Source organism: Rhipicephalus microplus, chromosome 5 (genome assembly GCF_043290135.1).
Source record: "Rhipicephalus microplus isolate Deutch F79 chromosome 5, USDA_Rmic, whole genome shotgun sequence".
NCBI classification, from domain to species: domain Eukaryota; kingdom Metazoa; phylum Arthropoda; class Arachnida; order Ixodida; family Ixodidae; genus Rhipicephalus; species Rhipicephalus microplus.
The window spans coordinates 26503568-26522560 of NC_134704.1; the positions used below are offsets into that span (position 1 = coordinate 26503568).

General features: G+C 44.9%; 2 protein-coding genes across 3 annotated transcripts in view; both read left to right on the forward strand.

Moving 5' to 3' along the window:
- Window positions 1-9914, forward strand: part of LOC142817694 (suppressor of lurcher protein 1-like) — a 413217-nt gene extending 403303 nt beyond the window's left edge. For both annotated transcript variants that reach the window (XM_075895045.1, XM_075895044.1), the window contains exons 12-15: window positions 402-570; window positions 3230-3429; window positions 6985-7032; window positions 9531-9914. In XM_075895045.1, coding sequence (XP_075751160.1) covers window positions 402-570; window positions 3230-3429; window positions 6985-7032; window positions 9531-9601 — 488 coding nt within the window. In that variant the 3' untranslated portion in view covers window positions 9602-9914. The remainder of the gene's footprint in view (window positions 1-401; window positions 571-3229; window positions 3430-6984; window positions 7033-9530) is intronic.
- Window positions 9915-10010: 96 nt separating this feature from the next.
- LOC142817696 (suppressor of lurcher protein 1-like) overlaps window positions 10011-18993 on the forward strand; it is a 219706-nt gene continuing 210723 nt past the window's right edge. Inside the window, exons 1-2 of the mRNA XM_075895050.1 lie at window positions 10011-10340; window positions 13238-13279. The gene's annotated coding sequence lies outside the window, so the exon portion shown is untranslated. The remainder of the gene's footprint in view (window positions 10341-13237; window positions 13280-18993) is intronic.

Below are 18993 nucleotides of genomic sequence, written 5' to 3' on the forward strand. Positions count from 1 at the left end.
GAACTTTATTATGAATAAACTACATACTGTAAAGAAAAACATGTTAGCAACATCTGGATCCTTAGCAGAATGCTAGTATGGATCCATGCAACTATAACATACAATATTTAGAGGCAGGAGAAAGAGTTGTATAATGAACGACATTTTAGTTTAAGATGCAGATTGTTTTGATAAACAAATCACTTATACACAGATACCGAACACATTGAAGAGGAAAAATCCAACTTATACACTTTACTTTGAACACGTTTTTGGTTTGCATACTTAACGTAATGCATCTAATATTTCTGTACATCTATGACTTCTATGAATGACCTCGTTTTCTTGATATTGCGCGGCCTTATACGCCGGCCCGTAAGGGAGACTTGTAATTGACAGAGTTCGCCTGTTTCCCCATGCAGTGTGCACCTTCATCTACAACAGCTCCGAGGTGTCCAACGGCACCTTCTCCACGCCCAACTACCCGGGCGTCTACCCGCGGGACACCGAGTGCCACTACCTCTTCTACGGCAGGAGCAACGAGAAGATATACATCGAGTTCGCCTACTTTGACGTCGAAGGCGTGCCACCGTACGTACATACGCAGCTGCATCGCATTCGCAGCGGAGTCTATAGTTCCCTACAGCTCGCTCATCTTATAGTCTCCAAGTGTTAGAAAAATTGAATACAACAAATTACTATTTCCCGAGCTTATAATGATGGATCCTACATTAATGGTTCTAATAGCGGGCGTTACCGCTTTGAAACGCTATGTACACAATTGCGTACATCACTCGTATTAATCACCAGGCTGCTTCAGGAAAACTCGGTAATGGGCAAGTTGGTTAGACAAGATCAACGTTCATCACGCAAACTGTACAGAGAAAGGCTGAAGAGAGCGACGAAAGACGTACAAAACACATCAGCGTAAACTAAAAAAAAATGTTTAATATACAGCTCTTGCCCCGCATGTGGTCTTAATATGTGTATCATGCTTATCTACGTAATAAGCAGTTAGCTGGGGGCCATTGTGTTTTCTGCGTATTCCATCACTGTTTTTTAGCACATTTTGAGGAGTTCGCGCATGAAACGACAGGTAAGCGCTACGAAAAGCGGGTATGTGCCAGCATTTAGTATACTATTGTACAGTAATAGCATTGCTTAGCATAATACACAAAAATGGTAAAAAAGGAAACTGAGGAAAACTGAGGTGAAGGTGAGCAGGAAGGAAAAGAAACGAGACGGCAGTATAAAAAATTAGAGAGATGTAGGAAGAGCTAAAGAAATAAAAATTGAGGAAGAAAGAAAGATCAACATTATTATGAACAAAACACGAAGAAATAACTAAATCTCCCTTCGTCTAGTGGTGGTGTTTTTTTTTTCTAGCTCTGCTGTTATCTCATATATCACGGGCATACAACTGCCTTAAATTTTTTCTATTTTTTGTGCTTATCATTGACTAGGGGCTAATAAAAGGCAAGATGCGTGGAGCTCTGCATTAATTGAACCTCCCACGTAATTAATTTGCCTTCATTTACCTTGATCTTGATGTGTATGGTTGCGTATATATGATCACTCCGCTGAAAGCACCAGAGTCGTTCGACGTGCTGCTTTCAACGAGCTGTGAATAAATTATAATTTTTATTTGCTTGAAGTGGTCATAACTAAAACCAACTTGCACTACATGTCAAGTCTGAAACTTGATTCAATTTATGCAAAACAGGGCGAGGGTGACTTTAATGTAAATACATCTTTATTACAATTTAATAAGGAGAAACTTCAATTACAAATAAAATAATGTGTAAAGGCATTATTTTTATTAAAGCAGGAGTATTGATTTGACGCATTCACAGTGATTTATTCACAGCTAGACTCTGAAAGGGTTAGCTGTTTTCGTTTAGCAGTCTTTCGATCTTGTAGTGTTCGCAGACACAAAGCTCCAAGATTCAATATTCTTTTTTTTTTCTTATCCTTTTCTGTTGACATACGTAGCACACGCATGCTCCAAAGTGATGCTGCATTACTTGAGCTCGAAGGTGGCTTTTTAGTGGACAAATTGAGGTTTGAGAGCGACCGCCTGAATAATATTTTGGTGAGTTTTTGTACAAGTGGCTCTGGTTGAGGAAAATATTAAGGAGTGGGTGTTCGAATGCATTTGGTTGAAGAAAATTATTTGTCCAAGCCCCAAACACGAGATATATTTCTTGAGTCCACCAAAATACATTCAACTAGAACACACCACACCAGAGTGGTCTTCCCACCAGAACACAGCACACCAGGCTAATGTGCACATCAGGGCACAGCAGCGTGTTTTGGTGTATCAATTAGGTTACACCGGAATACATCAGACAGACTCTGGTGGGTTTTTCAACTGGGTATGGTAAATAAGATATCAAACCCAATTTAATACGAATAAGTTCAACTACACATAAACTAACGTATTAAGGCATTATTTTTATTAAAATAGGAGTATTGATTTGATGCATTCATAAAAATTTCTTCACAGCAAGACTCTAAAACGGTTAGCTGTTTTCGTTTAGCAGTCTTTCTCGTGAGGTTCGCAGACACAAAGCTTCAAGGTGCAGTATTCTTGTCTTTCTTCTTAGCCTTTTCTGTCGATGCATGTAGCACACAAATGCTCCAAAGTGATGCTGCATTGCTTGAGCTCGAATATGGCTTCTTAGTAGACAAATTGAGGTCTGAGAGCGACCGGCTGAGTAATATTTTGGTGAGTTTTAGTACAAGTGAGCCTGGTTGAGGAAAATATTAAGAAGTGTAAAATAGAATGCATTTGGTTGAAGAAAATTTTTAGTCCCAGCCCCAAAGACAAAATATATTTCTTGAGTCCACCAGAGCTCATCTAGCCAGAACACACCACACCAGTGTGGTATTCCCACCAGAACACACCAGTCTGGGTCAGCGTTGCCACCAGGACACACCACACTGGTTCGGCATTATTACCAGGACACACCACACTGGGTCACCTTTCACATCAGGACACATTCCACCAAGACACACTAGAGTGGGTCGGTGTTCCCACCAGAACACAGCACACCAGGCTGGTGTATACATTAGGACACACCAGCGTGTCCTGGTTATACACCATATCACACCAGAACACACCAAACACACTGTTGGGTTTTTCAACTGGGGTGGATCTTATGTTGGCCGTAATGCGAGCGCCTCCCATTCAGAGCGCAACTTCGACGCCTTCTTTAGAAGAGCAGAGATTATGAATGTGTCATCGCAGGTGCCTCTCGGACACGGCGAGCGACTACGTGGAGTTCTCCAACTTCCGCACGGTGGACCGCAAGATCCCGCGCCACTGCGGCAACCTGCGACCGACAAAAATCGAGTCCGACGCCGACTTCTTCCGCGTCTCGTTCAAGTCCAACGACAAGTTCGACGGCACCGGATTCGAGGCCTTCTACCAGTTCAGAAACAACCCCGGTGCGTATCTCTTATTTTTCTTTTTATTGGTATAGCAATTTTATGGGCACTCCTAATGGGTCTTTTGACGTCGCCGTCATGTTCCGTATAAATTCCCAATTGATAATATTCCCCTGCGCATTTCATGTTCAACTCGTGGGTGAAAGTGTGAGAGGGGGAGCGATAAACATGGCTGAAGCAGAGATAAGACGAGCCGATCCATCTCCGCCGCACGGAGAGCTCACGTGATATCACCCAGCGTGCAAGCCCTGCCCACGATGGCTGCTCTAACAAAGAGTAAATGACCCACCCGTCTGGAAAGAGCACGAAGGTGTGTGAAGGCATGTGTCACTCGAGCAGCAGCTGTGAGCTTTTGATTATGAGGGCCTGGTCTCGATCACTAGAGCACGCCCTATCTCGGCAGCCATCGCCAGACGGTTTATATATCCTTCTACGAGCTGCGCTGTTAATGCAAAGAGACTGTGTGAAAACCACCATTTTCCCTGTAGAAGAAGAAGAACAAAACTTTATTAGCGAAAAAGACTTTGTTGCCACTAAAACAGGGCAGCGCCACGTGGTCGGGCCCCTATTACAAGACACCGCTGGCTCTCGCCATTCTTTCAGCTTTCCTGACCAGGCTGCGCTAGTCCTCAAGGTCTGGGCTGGGCAGCATTGCCTCCCACATCTCCCTGCTGTTGTTCTCTTCGTGTTCTTCGGTGTGCCCCGTACATTCCCACGTGCTGTGGTAGAGCGTCGGTGTGCTTCCATACCGCGGGCATATGTCTTTGTATGATGTTGGGTAGTACGTATGCAATCTGTGGATGTTTATGTATGTGTATGTTTGGAGTCGGCGTAACGTCGCAGAATCCATGGCCGAAAGGTTCTTGTGTGGTGCTGGGTGATGTATCCGCGAATCTCTGTAGTATTGAAGGATCGCTTTGTAACTGGGATCGATGGGTGTCGGGTCCTCCACGGGGTCACCATCGGCAGCTCGGTAATTAGTGAAACCTCGAGCCACCTCATCTGCATAGACGTTCCCCGTAACATCCTCGTGTCCCGGGGCCCAAGTGATTGTCTGGGTATAGAGTATGTCTAGCTGTCTGCTATTTTATGTCAGTATCCGGTGTCCCTTGGCGCCGATTTTCCCTTTCTGATAATTTCTACATGCAGCCTAGAATCTGTGATGACAGTCAGCGCTGTGTTGCGCTCCATGCCTTCCCTTATAGCTAAGGCAATGGCAATCTTATCTGCTTGTATGACAGTTGCTTGGGAAACCGAAGCACAGGCTATGATCTTACCGCTTCTGTTTACCACAACCACTACCATTATTTTTTTGCATTGGCCCAGTATGGCGAAGCATCCGTGAATCTCGAAATATTCAGGGAACATTGTTGTTTTGTCGATATATGCCGCTCGAGCTTTTCTCCACCCTGCATGTAATGTCGAATCCATGTTTCGTGGTATTGGTGATACCCCATACAAATCTCTGATCTGGCATGGTAGTGCCTTGGTCCTTTAGTGTGTGTGCATACACCTTTCACGGCCGACTCTATAAAGAAGAGCTCTGCCTGCTGGAGTTTGCCCCAATCGAGTCCTCTGCGCTATGATTTGAGGCTCAGACAGCTCATCAAAGGCGTTGTGGAGGCCGGGGGATAGAAGCTTCTCATTAGAAGTGTTACACGGCAACCTCAATACTTTCTTATATGCCATCCTTATAATTTCATCAGCCTTATCTTGTTCCCCCCTATTCAGGGCATGGTAAGGGAGCGAGTACATCACTGTGCAGATTACCAGGCTTTTCACAAGTCTGAGGGTGTCATGCTCCCCCATCCCTCTCCTATTATGGGCCACGTGGGCTATCATCCGATTAATCTGATTATCATCTGATTAAGACACCTGTTGTTCGATTGGAGTCACATTCCCAGCACTCTAAGTGTTCTCCGCTCCGGAATAACCGTCACCTGAAGCCGGATCTCGAGTGCGAGTCCGGGATCTTCTCTTTGTTTCTTGTCTTTTGTGAGGCGAATCAGTTCCGACTTCTCCGGCGAGCACTGTAATCCCCTTTCGTTTGTATATGCTTCTATTATATTGGCTATCAATTGGAGCTTTTCCTCCATTTCGCCCAAGTTGCCCTTTGTTATCTTTATTGTTATATCATCCGCATATGGAGAATGTTGAGTGTCGGGAATTTCTAGGAGCTTTTTAGCCAGTCCAATCATGGCTATGTTGAAGAGTGTAGGTGAAAAGACTGATCCTTGTGGTTTGCCTTTGATCGGAGGATGGTTGATGTTGGATTCATCATATTCTACTTTGATGACAGCTGTTCTTTCGTTCAGGAAGCTTCGAACGTGCTGATACGTCCTAATACCACAGTTGGTCTCGGCTAAGCCATGAAGTATCCCTTTGTGGCTTACGTTGTCAAAGGCTCCTTTTATGTCAATGGCCATGACAATGTGTTCTCCTGGTTTGGTGACGTTGGTTAAAACTTCCTCTTTTAAAAGCAGGAGAATATCCTGTGTTGAAAGATGCGGCCTGAAGCCAAACATGGTGTCAGGCATGAGGTTATTTTCTTCAAGATGACGTTGTAGTCGAATGTTTACTATTCTTTCGAACACATTTCCTAGACATGATGTGAGAGATATGGGGCGAAAATTTTCCAAAGCCAATTTCTTCCCTGGTTTTGGGATCATGATAGTAACAGCGTGTTTCCATTGATGTGGTATCATTTCTTTAACACAATGATCATTTATGAAGCTCGTGAGGGCTGTGATAGATTCATCGTTCATGTTTCTGATCATGGCATTTGGTATTTGATCCGCCCCTGCCACTGTGTTCCGCTTTGTACAGGCGATTGCTTCTCGCACTTCTGCTTCCGTGAAGAGCTCATCCATTCTTGGGTGTGGGTGGCCATTGTAGTCAACTTGGTACAGAGGTGTCGAGACTTTGTCACCGAAGCATTTGGTATAGACTGCATGGAGAAGTTGGTCTTCAGTGCCTGGTACGAGTGTAACAATCTCTTCAAGTTTTTCTGGCTTTCGCGTCGTGCTTTGAGTGGGTCAATCATTGACCTAAGGATGCTCCATGCTTTCGCTCTTCCTAGTGTTCCCTGTAATGTACCACAGAAGCCTTCCCAGTGTGTTGTTGCAAGTTGATTAGCGTATTCTTCCGCCTCTTGTGTTATGTTTTTTATTTTAATTTTGAGCTTTCGGTTGCGTTTTTACCGTTTCCATCACTTGGTCAAGCTTCTTCGTGCATCCCACAAATGTAGTAGGCGAGGGTTGACTTCAGGTGTTTTCTCCGTCCTGGTGACACTTTTGGCGTGTTTACTCCATCCTCATGTATGCAGTGGTACGGCATCCTCATGTGTTCCGTCCAGAGCAGCTAGAGCGGCATCATCGGTGCGCTTGTTTCCTATGATGCCACAGTGACTTAAAAGCCACTGAAACGTCACGTGGTGCCCTTTCGTGTGTGATATGTGAATAAGATTACGAATTTCATATACGAGCTGTTTGTACGGCCCGCGACGCAGTGCTGTTTTCGCTGCCCTAATAGTGGTCATTCTTTCCGGCGTTACAGATCCTTTCACTGTTCGACAAGTCTCCGCTGTGCAGAACAAGCAAAATGGTAAGTAACAGAGAACATCTGCTCATTGGTCGGGTTATTCCATGTTCGAGTACTTGCACCTTATTTTGCAACGCAGTCGGAGAGTTAATCACAGAGCTGGAAACTATTCTAATTTTACATTACACTACTGCTTGACAGCTGTTTTGTTTTTATGCTTATCCTGAGCATAAGGTCAAGAGTGATTCCACGTAAAATCAAACAAAGCATGGCTGGTCAACCTCCTAATTTTTTTTGAAAAACTTTGTACATTGTTGCCGGGTCAGTGGAAAGAAGAGATCCGCAACTGGTTTCGCTGTAAATTGTTTGGAGGCACAGTAAATCAATAATGATGGAGAGTTGGAGTGCCATGCTTACCTGTTCTGCTGTTTTTTTTTTCAAATTTGGCGATGAATTACACAAATGTTTTTAAAGCTACCAGTCTCAAATCCATTTGGCTACATATAGGCTTACTGGCGCTTACGTTCAATTACATTTAGTTTGCCAACGTAGTGTGCATTTGTTTGAAAAATTCTCAAATTTGATCTAAAAACGTTTTTTTGCCTAGTTTGCAGGTTTTCATTTCACAAAGCACCTATGGCAGAGTGGTGAAAATTCCGCATTTTTTTCAACATGCCTATTTATAAAACTTCCAAAACTTTTACTAAGAGCACTTCTCAATAAAAAGATATAATCGGGCTAACTTTATGAAAAGAGCATGCAAGGGAAACTTCTGACGACAATTAAAAACATTTTTTATATTTTTTATGTTTTTCCCACTTATTCTACTGTACATCGGCTTTCACAATCAATAAAAACATGTTGCATTATATGGTTTAGCTTGCAGTAACGGCCCGTCGAAAAATTCCCTTGCGCAAGGACTGATGAAGTCTATTTGCTATGGTGTTGAGACTCTTATATATTTCTTTTTCAATATAGTAGACGCCGATTATGATATGTGAATAATGAGTTACAGTGGCTATCGTTTGAGAAAAGTCACTGTCAAAACGAAGAGAAAGTCCAGTCGTGGTCAATACGAGTTGCATGCATCACGCTGTCTGGGCTCGAAATGGCGTCCATGCTGCAAATCAGCACCTACGTAGAAAAAAAAGGTGAAATAAATTCTCCCTTAGCAGTGCTTTCTGAACAAATTTAACGTTTGTTGGTGTCATTGTTCAGGCTTGGGGTCACTTTACCCACAGCCAGCGTGCGGCAACTCATGTGTATACAATTTTTGTTAAAAAAGTAACGTCAGCGGAAACGTAAACGTTAAAAAAAATCGTTTAACCTTTTTCACCATTGTTTTAATCAGAAAAGCAATAAGACCTGAGGAAACGCACTCTCTAATTACCAATGATTTAGTATCCTGATGAACAGTGAGGTGCACATCGTAATTAGCGTTATGGAATCGGGCCCTTTACCTTTGTCGGTCGATGTTCGTCTTCCAGCACTTTTTGTTGCGTTTTTTTTTTCATTTTCTTCATTGCAGTAAGTGGCTGAGCCTGACCAGATTATGCGCTGTTTACAAACCAGATTATCAAATAGAAGCAAAGATGCAGTAATTTTTATCGTATTAAGAGGCGCAGACCTTAAGTTTAATGAGCGGCATGTAGCAAAAACCCCTGACGCTGTTCGTGTTTATAATGCAAACACTCCTTGACAAGGTTACCGCTCTCGTCGCTGGTTACCGCTCTCAACGCAGTAGCCCCACTGTGCACGCAACTCTACTTTGGAAAGGGCGCTTTCTTCATCATATCGACCCTTTTGCAAACTAGATTGAATGGGTGTCTATTGGAAAAACACTTCTTTTAAGGGAGTACTGGTTGATTCCGACAGTCCGTTTTGTTTGTTCTACTTCTTCTGGCTCGTGGTAGGGAGAATTGAAATTTCGCCTTTATTCAATGCCCACGCTTTGCTGAAGTTTTCGTAAAATATAAAAATGAAGTGTTATTTTTGAAGGCAGCAGTTGCATTGCACTTCTACTTCAATATCATTTGCTTGGCAGAGTTGTAGTCAGATTTTTTTTTTATTTAGTGCACACACGCGCCTAAATTGCCTGTTTATTATTATGCTAACGTAACTGATGGATCACCTGTTCGTGTCAGTAGTCTGTTGTAGCAGCTACACAAGAATGGACCTTAAAAACAATAACAAGGTTTCACTGTACTGCGTATAAGCATCATACAATTTACCGCAAATACGGAGCTTTAGTACATGTTAATTTTGGTGCTCAATGAGACTTCAAAGCACTGCCGAACGACAATGCAAAGAGGGCGGCTTCACGACAACATGCAGGACGCTTCGTTTGTTTTTTGTTTATTTTTTATTGTTTTCGTTTGTTTGTTTTTTCCACAGGTTGATTCTTGCGTGTGCGGTTCACACACGAGAAAATGTGTTGCATCAATAAGTTCGTTGCTTCAAATGCTTCATCACGTCACTGTATTTCTCTTAAACCCTTTATATGTGCCTGCATGTATAATTATAATCCGCGTTATGAATTTCTCTGTTCTCTCTCTTTTTAGTGCACAGATCTTCACCCGCAACTGCCCTGCTGTCTCTGGTTCTGCTGTGGCTTCTGGTAGCCAATCACTGAGGCGATCCAGGCGGGCCTCTATCTTTCCGCTTTACTCAAAAAGCCGCTCACTCACCGAGTTCAAGTCATACCCCCATCTCTCTGCATTCTCGATGTGTTCTCACTGTCACCGAAAAAGTGTAAACGAAGCAACAAAAAACAAAGAAAGCACAAAGGCATCGACATACTTCACAACTCGCGCCTCACCGCACCTCCGTTGGTGCTCAGAGCTCGACTGTCTTCGTACGCAGAAGAGGACGAAGATCGTGTTGTGTGTGTCTGTGTGTGTGTGTGTGTATGTGTGTGTGTTCGACGTACCCGCTGTGGAAAACGACGCTACAATTCAATGAATGCGCACAGACTGTCGGTCATGAACTTCACGCCGATTTCACTCTACCCTCTCGACGTCTCCCTCACCTCGCCTCCAACGTGAACTTCAAATTCTTCTTTTCCTCCTATCAGTGCTTCTCCACTTAATATTCGTGTGCGGCCGGCACGAAGGGCCTCTTGAAGCTCGACGTTGTTTTTTTTTTTTTTGCTGTTATGTGAGCGCTCGTTTATGTGCGCGTGTGTACCGTGCTCGTGTGTGCGTGTGTGGCAGATCATTGGACCGCAACCCTTCCTCACGAAAAAACAAAGAACTGTCATTGAAGAACCTCGACGAAGACGTTCGCAGCACGTCTTCACGGTGGCCGGAGAGGACTCAATGGTGGAAACATGGGAAAGTCGTGAGGAACAAAACGGAACAATACGAATGATGGTGCGTCATCCTGTGTACTATCTCTATCTCTATCTCGAAGAGCGAAATGACAGCAGCGTTATATAGGCGCGGTCACCGCGACGTATTGCACTGTTCCCGAAACGAGGACATTGACCCCTTTCCGCGACATGTCACTCACCCGACATCCCGTTCGAGCTTGCGTTGTTGTTTTCCTTTTCGCTTTTGTTGTTTCATTCTGTTACTTAGAATCTCCCCGACACTCGAAATGAAGAAGAAATGGGCTCGGACGGGGTATGTTGCGAGAAGCTGGGATAACCGCTGTTTGTTAAAGAACTGGATTGTAAATGGAAGAAAGCGCGCAAGAGATAGGCTGAAAGTTCCGTGGATAGGTGGGATTTAAAAGCTTGCGTGAGTAAAGTGGCCGCACGATGCACAGGACCGGATTGAACAGCTTTTTTATGGTTCCACTACGCACACGCCGTCCCCTAGTGGGAAAATTTTGAAACGTTGCTGTAGGGTCTCCGGACACCTTTGGGTCTCTGAGGCTGTTGTTCTAGCCATACCGCTTGTTCCGGATCACCCGCTAAGCTTTGCCTCCCGACAATGGCAGCAGATGGCAGCACAGAAAAGTGAAGAAGGTGGATTGGAGAAACGAGGTAGTGGACACTGCCCTGCATCGGGTCAGGCTGACGATAATGACGCTGATAGTGGAGATGGTGATTAAGCACGAAGTGATAAGAGGCCGTTCTTCAAAATATGAACGAGGTTGTCTTCGAAAGAGGCCGCTTGCCCTTGCCCAGTCCACAATGAAAATCGAGCGAAGGGTGGCATGTTTTTCGAGTGCGTTTAGCTGGTGTTGATGAAGACTTCAGTCTGCTCCCAGTTCGTGTCTGGCTACAAAATCTCATAAAGTCGTTCACGTGCTTGACACTAAAACAATGTGTTCATATAAATGTGTTGCGCACGCGGTAGTAGTTGAAATACTTTCTTTTCGTATGAGAACTATCTCCATCTGTGAGCAGTTCGAGGCGGCAAAGAAAATTGGTACTGGTTTCCCAGTCAGAAAAAAAAATGTACTAAGATTGGACCCGACACCAAGGCCCAATAACGGTGGTCGTTGTGCTATATGGACTAACACTGGTGAATGGCACTGCGAGGATGAGTCAGTCTAAACGCTCGAAGCACATGAATTCCATATAAAGTTACATTGATCGTTCGGTGTTCTTGTTCTAAAAGAAGTTGGCGCTCTCTTTGTTGCTGATCTCGTGTCTAAACATGCGATTGCGATAGCACTTATATAAGCACTCTAGGCGCTATTTCACCGTGGCTGTCGGCGTGAGGTCCCGTTAAAGTCCAAAAGCTACAACATGAAACCGATCACCGTATACTCTATATGCGAGCTTTCGTTTATTTTTTCCTGCGATTCCACTCTTACGCTACGCTCCTTGTAGTTCAGAGAACTAAGATCACGCGCATGTGAGCATGGCAGCGTTTTCTCGAATAGAATCTATCGGGCGTGCAGTTTTGAAAAAGAAATGTGAGCGTATATCAACTTTACTGTTATAAGTTGTTGAATTTGCAGCAGTAAGTTAGTCACAATGTCGTTACCCTGACATGCTCTAAATCACGACTTCGCTCCCCTCTGTGGCTATATACCGCACTTGGGTAGCGGTAATATTTAAAAAAAACAAATGCCGGGTATTAAAAATTGACTTGCAGTTTCCCGGCTATGCGATGCACAAATGGTGGGACCATGACTTCTGCACTGAAAACAGCGTAGTAAAGTTTTTGTTGTTTTTGGCGACACTATCAGGCACAACGCCTGCATTTTTTTTTAGTATGCGCTTGGATATTCGGGAACAATACTGCCTCACGTCACGCTCGGCCAGTGTCCTTACTTGGTTGCTGTAGTGAAACGACCGCGCCGAAAAGGTCTTGATCATCACGGGTTCGAATGCTATGCAGTAAGCTCATTGCTATTATTTAACGCTTCCTTTTGTGGCGACCACTCTCAGCTTTGCTTGCTAGCTTATTGCTGCCTTCTGATGAGTATTCGGGAAAGTTGTAGCGCAAAAATAAACATACACCTAGGTCGAGAAACACCAGATAAGTGCGCCTTTTTTTTTTAACTTTCCCAATTTTCACCATCTCGCCCAAAATCAGGTTTGATTAAACGATCTTTTCACATGGTTTTCATTTCATATAGAACATTCACCATCTTTCAGACAGGCGCAGAACTGATATTCCACTGTTCTCGTTCTGCGGTTTGTGCTCAACACACTCCTTGTTTTGTTTAAAAAGATGGTTCTTCGTTTTTTTTTCGTTTTTTTCTAATAGGAGTTATACTGACATTTCTTAGCCTTGCTTTACAACTAAGTTTATCGCCAATTTCACATATTTTTCCACTTTCCTTTTTCTTCACATTGTAATTCTTATCAAAATCCGGCTTGTGAATTCACACGCTAAAGGTAAACACACACGCATTCACACGCTCCGTAGATAAAGTGGCTATTAAAACTATTCGGTACGATTCCATGTTGTGGTGCACTGATAAAGTTATTTCCAGGCGACGGTATATATTGCGTTTTTTTCTCTTCTACCTTTGAAGTAACAAACAGCGACACATGCAAAGTTTAAAGCTATAAACAAACAAACAAACAAACAAACAAACCTCATCTTGTGGACTTGCCTGTAAAGCGTGCTTCTTTGTAGCAATGGTGTTTATGCAACACAGCCAACTTTACTTATCTATACCAGTTTTTTTTTTTTTTGGGGGGGGGGGGGCAAGACAATTGCAATAGCTGATTTGCCTGCTTTAAAACGTTAACTTTATTGCTGTTTTCCCAAAGTAAGCTAACGAATATTTTACACTCGCCTGTGGTAAACATTTTCGCAAGGTTTCTCGTTCAGCTGGACCATTTATTGTATTTTTTCAGAGCCGCAGAAGACCTCGGACGGTGGCGCCTTCAACAAACAAGGTCAGAACACATGCTTGGTTTTTTATACTTTTCTTGCAGCTGGCGCTAGTGTTCCTTCATGGATCAAAGAGGCGCTAACTACAAAGGAAGAGCTCAAAGCCGTGCGGTGCAATTCCTCTGGTTACGTGCTTGATTAAACGGCACAGTCAAAGGTAACAGAGGCTTGGGAAAGTCAAAACTCACCGTGGCTTAGTTCTCTTGTAAGTTTGAAAAAGTTATGTTGAACATTAATGAACACCAACACGAGGCTAACGACTGGATGAGCGTACTGTTTGCTCTCACAGCTGCTGTTATATTTAATTGTGCTACTAAACAATCAGTATATGTACAGTCCTCAACAAGCTTAACAATAACGCCCCGATGCAATACCTGGTCTGCAATGACTGATGCCTTTTGTAGAGATGAGCTTTTGTAGAGATAGTACCTCGGCATGCTCGGATAGTATGTCGGCACGAATGGGTCACATCTCAGCAACGAAGCCCAAGCTACACGGTGCTAGCGTCAACCAAATGGGTTCCAGACATGCGGCAGAGCGTTCGTGTTGAGCTTGCTGACGACTGCTGGTTCAGAATTTTATTTAGATTGTCCCGGAATTTGGCAGTGACTTCATGGTGGAAGTTTCTGACTTTTTCACAACAGGCTCTTGTTTCGCATGAGCCTTGTCTGCGTTATCGGACAGTTACACTCTAAAATTTAGTTCTTGATGGATCGCAAGCACTATAAGCGGGTGAGCGATGGCCAGCTTTTTAGACAATCGCAATGTCCCGTGTTACACAGCGCATTCCGATCGCGACAGACAGTCTTTTAAAGTGGCATAGTTTTCATGATTATCTGCGCTACACACACATGGACAGAGGTACAAATGTAAAACACGCGCGCAAGTTCGCAACTGTTCAACTCCGAGAGCCTGCGTGCAGGTGGAACCGAGAGCTACAAGATCTGGTTAGGAATTGTTTATTGTTTCCCGAAAACGTGAGCACGCGCGCACGGTGACGCAAAAGGGAAAGGGGGGAAAAGGCGTGCGGTTCGAGTTGTCCTCTGTCTTCCCCGCGCCGCCGGACCACAGTTTTTATTTTGTTTCTTAGCGATGCCGCAGGCGCCGACATCGGGGCGCGACGTAAGAGGATGCGCTACAAACTGTAAACGAAGAAAGACAACTCCATTTTCATTAACAACGATGAACCCTGCAGCGGTGGACTCGAATAGCTGCGAAAAAGTAAGACACATACCGGTTAAACAAATCTGTCATGTAAACACAAACACATCAACAGCCTGTATCAATCTTGAAGTTTAGGTCACACATTTCTGAGGAGAGTTCTACTCGTGCTCCGCAAGAGACCGAATTCCTCGTCTTACGTCGTGATAGATTCCTTATTCACACGATTATTTCCTGTATTTCTACAATAAAAGGCTCCAATGAATCCCAGCTTTAGTTTTTGCCTATCTGGTGAAGGAAGGTTTGTGTCTGCTAAGTCAACGGTGTCCATTTTTTGTCCGTGTATGTGCTGCGGAGCTTGCCATAAATAAGTATGAACTCACACAACTGCTTCACATAGTTTTATATTATTATTTTTATTATTAATAGTAGTAGTAGTAGTAGTAGTAGTAGTAGTAGTAGTAGTAGTAGTAGTAGTAGTAGTATGCTGTCAAATTTTTGCCTAATTTGTGATAATGACTACTTCCGCTAAAATATTTTTTGTTCACCACCGGAAGTAGCGTGTTTGTCGGTATGAAACAATGATAGACCAGTCTTTATCTCTTCTTGAATTCGTCTGTTTCTCGGGCAACTTTTTATTTTGTTTTAACTTTCCTTAATGCACTGATTGCTCCGACTCAACAGAAGTTTATCGCTCAGTAGAACTGGTGCGATGTCAGCCGTTTCGTTTCATTGTTGCTTGAACGAACAAGCAAGCTTGAAATCGTGCGTTTACGAAGGCAGCGCCATCCGTCGAAGATAGATGGAGCGATCGATTGCTCTGGTTTCGACCAGCGCTCACGTGTGGCGCTCCAGTACCGCAAGCATTGTTTCTCCCCGTTCGTCAATGCTCCTCCTGCTCCTGTGGGGCGGTGGCTTTTAAATCGTGCCATTTTCGCTCTCCTGAATGAAACTCTTACCCATCATCAAGCACGTAATAACACCACGATGTGTCAATGGACGCAAATCGCTGAACGTCTGCAGTCACAATGAGACGTACTCTGCCAGAACCCTTATTTAAGTGCACATCACTTCAGAGAGGCAAGCTTTCGTCTCAACTCTTAACCACAAATGCTCCGAATCCACTCTTAGCCACAATCGGCAAAGCAGATTGGCACCATTTTGAAGTGGTCCGGGAGGTGTATGAACACGTAAAGCGTTGGAGCGTTTTTTTGTGTTGTTATGAAATGGAAAAGAAGAGAAAAGTGAGCCCCGTAACTGTCTGCATCTAGTGCGACACCTCAAAAATAGCTCATAAGGGATGGGGGTAAGGAGGGATAAAAATAATAGGATTAAAAGGTAAATATATAGAGAGGCGCAGGGACAGGGAGCGACGGAAGAAAAGATAAGATTGGAAAGATGAACACGGTCACAGGAGTCCAAGGACGGGGCACCACTGGCGAGAGTTCTTGGCGGCGACAGGAGATGGCGTAGGGCTAATCCAGTCGGCCAGAGCTACGCTGTCGTCGCCGTCGGGGACCGTCAGGAGGTGGCGTAGGACCAACATAGTCGGCCAGAGCTGCACTGTCGTCGGAGATCGCGAGGGCACAACCGGTCGGCACGGAATTCAGCGAGCGAGTCGTGGTGCTCGTTGTGCAGTCTTCTTGCTGTATCCCAAGTGCAGAAAGTAATACAAGACTGTGCAACTGCCAATGAGGTGGAATTGAAACTTGTTTCATAAATTGAGAGCAATTGGGTGTAAAGATCAGTAATTCATCACCAGTGCTGAAGAACAGGACGATGCACCACAATGAAGTGAGATTCATCATAGTAGACTTTGCTGTCCTGTTGTTTCGCTTCAGTGTTGATACGGATGAGCTGCTGACAATGCAGCAGTCGAGAAACGTATTCTTCACCGAAGGAGGCACATGAATTGATAAGTGCAGTGAAAAAAGCTATGTCAATCAAAAAGATGGAAAATGGCCATAATACTTCTAAAGTGTACTTGCGGTGCCACCGCGGAGGCCCATTGGTAGCGGCTCTCGGCTGCTTGCCTGAAAGGCGCGACTTGAACCCCCACCACTGCGGTCGCATCTATTCGTAGAAGGACTTGAAATGCTATAGATTCGTTCGCCGTTTTAGTTCGGCGCACGTTAAAGAACCTCTGGGGCTCAAAATTACACGATCCCCTCCTCCACAGCGTCTCATAGCCCGAGTCACTTCGGAATGTTCAACACTATAAAGCAGCCAACCATCTTTTCCAGTATATCTTGTAATTATCTTCACGAAGTTCACAAAAACACTGCAGGAGGCAGACAATATGACAGTCGGGAACGAGGTCACATTGGCCAAGGCAATGATCATGAGTTTCACGGCTTCGACTTCGATGCACGCGTCGCCCAGCGTAGGAGCTTTCCAGGGGCGTAGCCACAAAATGGCACACCAAGCCCGCCCCCCCCCCCCCCAAAAAAAAAGATTCTTCCTTGGCCTAGAGAGGAAAAAATTTCAAACATGTGCCCCTTACGAAATCAAGGTGCTCTCCCCTGCACCAGGAAAATGTTATGACTACGCCCCTGGTTGACTCTATCTGTTCTTCCGCTTCACCTCATGTTTTATCATTCAACGTGGTCGCGCGCTCGACGACTTCAACACGTCACCATACTCCCGTTAAGAGCCGCTTTCCATTTTATGACATGCCGTGAAAGCCAGCCCGCAAAAAGTGTCGCTGTTTGCGTGGCGTTTCCTATCTTTCATACATTGGCGAGGCACTCGTTGCATTTATGAATAAAGGAACCGACGTCCTCTATGTCATACGGCTCTGAATATATACTATGCAAGGGTATACGCGCATGTCGGGGGTTACCTCACGTCGCCTTATGCACTCCTAATGGTCGTGCCAATAGGAGAAACTGCAGCGCGTACCCCTTTTGAGCTATAGTTGCGTTCAATGCTGGCGAGGGTAATGGGTTTGCAGCGCCCTATCCTATTTGCCTTTCTCGGGGTTAACGTCAGACTTCTAAGAGTAGTTTGCGCCTATAGAGACACGCAGAGGCATGCACGCAAGCACAGAAGCACGCACCGCCTAGCGCCCAACAAGAGCTGAATCGATGGGTATATACGGCCCCGTGCGTTGAGTATACCCCAAGGAACGTTTCTTCTTCCTTGCAATGCCGCATCTCATTTGTATGCCAACAGCCCCGTTGTCGCGGCAGGCCAAGACCTCGTTCGAAGCCGGCCGCACAATACTTTGGGCAAGAACGGCCGATCATCGGGCAATAACAAAGGGGCCAACGCAAAGCAAGCAGAGCAAGCCGCTCGAGTGATGTGTGTGCGTATGCAAAACTATTGGGAAGACTGAACAGCGGGGCAAAGAGTGGCCGGGGTGGGGGGGAGGGGGCAAGGAGCGACAGGCCTAGAGTTCTACAGGGTGCGACAACTTAATCTGCATATTCAATGCGTTCGATGCCGCGAGTTCGGTCGAAGCACAGGACGAAGAAAGACATCTGGGTGTCTCCTTGGGTTGACAGTGTGCCCGTGCTGTTAGGAAATTTTTCGTCTTTCTTTATCGTCCTTCTTCCGGAACGCTGCCGGAAGTCCTGGCAGGGTGCTTGGCGATCGAAGCGTTCTGTGGACATAACGAGCAACAGCGTAGACGGAGACAAAAGAAGAAAACAATGGAGAGGCGGGACTGCGGCGAGGACACACTGATCTAAAAGAAGCAGCAAAATGTATGTACGGAAAGTTTATTGACAGAATGTCTTTCTTGATGGAGCCAGTACAAGGGAACAAAAAAAGGAAACAAGATAGCGAGAAAGTTCCGCAAGTTGTAACTCTGAGCATTTGCATGACTTCGCCCTTAGCCGTTTTCTCCGCAGTGGCTCAAGAACTTCGCTGTGTGAACAGACACGTGAAATAGGTGCAAAGAACGTCACTGCTAATTTCAGTTTGCTTTTTTGCGTCACGGCTACTCAGCAATTCTGCCAGCGTTAACGCATTGTAGACGTTCTTTGGGTGATGATCTATCAGTTTTAGTCCGTATAGGAGTCTTTCAAACAGACAGCGTGGGAATTATTCGCATGCTTTCGTAACGGCCATGGCGAACATGCCATCAGTGTGGTCGGGGAAGTGGGCAGCTGCTGCCCATTTCGTGGTGGACACAGTCCAGCCACAAGTGGTCACCACCATCATCATTAAAACAGTAATCAGGCTGACTGTCCTCAATGCGCTGTGAAGGCCTGTCCCATTGACCAATAAACACAATACGGCGCTTGTATAGCGGCCACGTTAGCCCTGCAGAGATTATTCTCGTCTACCCACCTATCACTTGGCGTTCGACTGGCGTGTTTGGTTTCTCTTGGAATCCAGTCCGTCACTACTAATGAGCAGCGGTTATCTATTATAGACCAGTGTTTAACTACAAATGCCCTGCTTATGAGTTTTTCTCCTGCGTTTCTGCAAAGACGTCCTTAACACTAAATTGTTCCCTGACCCATTATTACCACCTCTTGTCCGTCGAGATTACACCTCTCATTTCTTTTTGCCGCGGCTTGCTGCGTCGTCCTCATATAATGTTAAACCC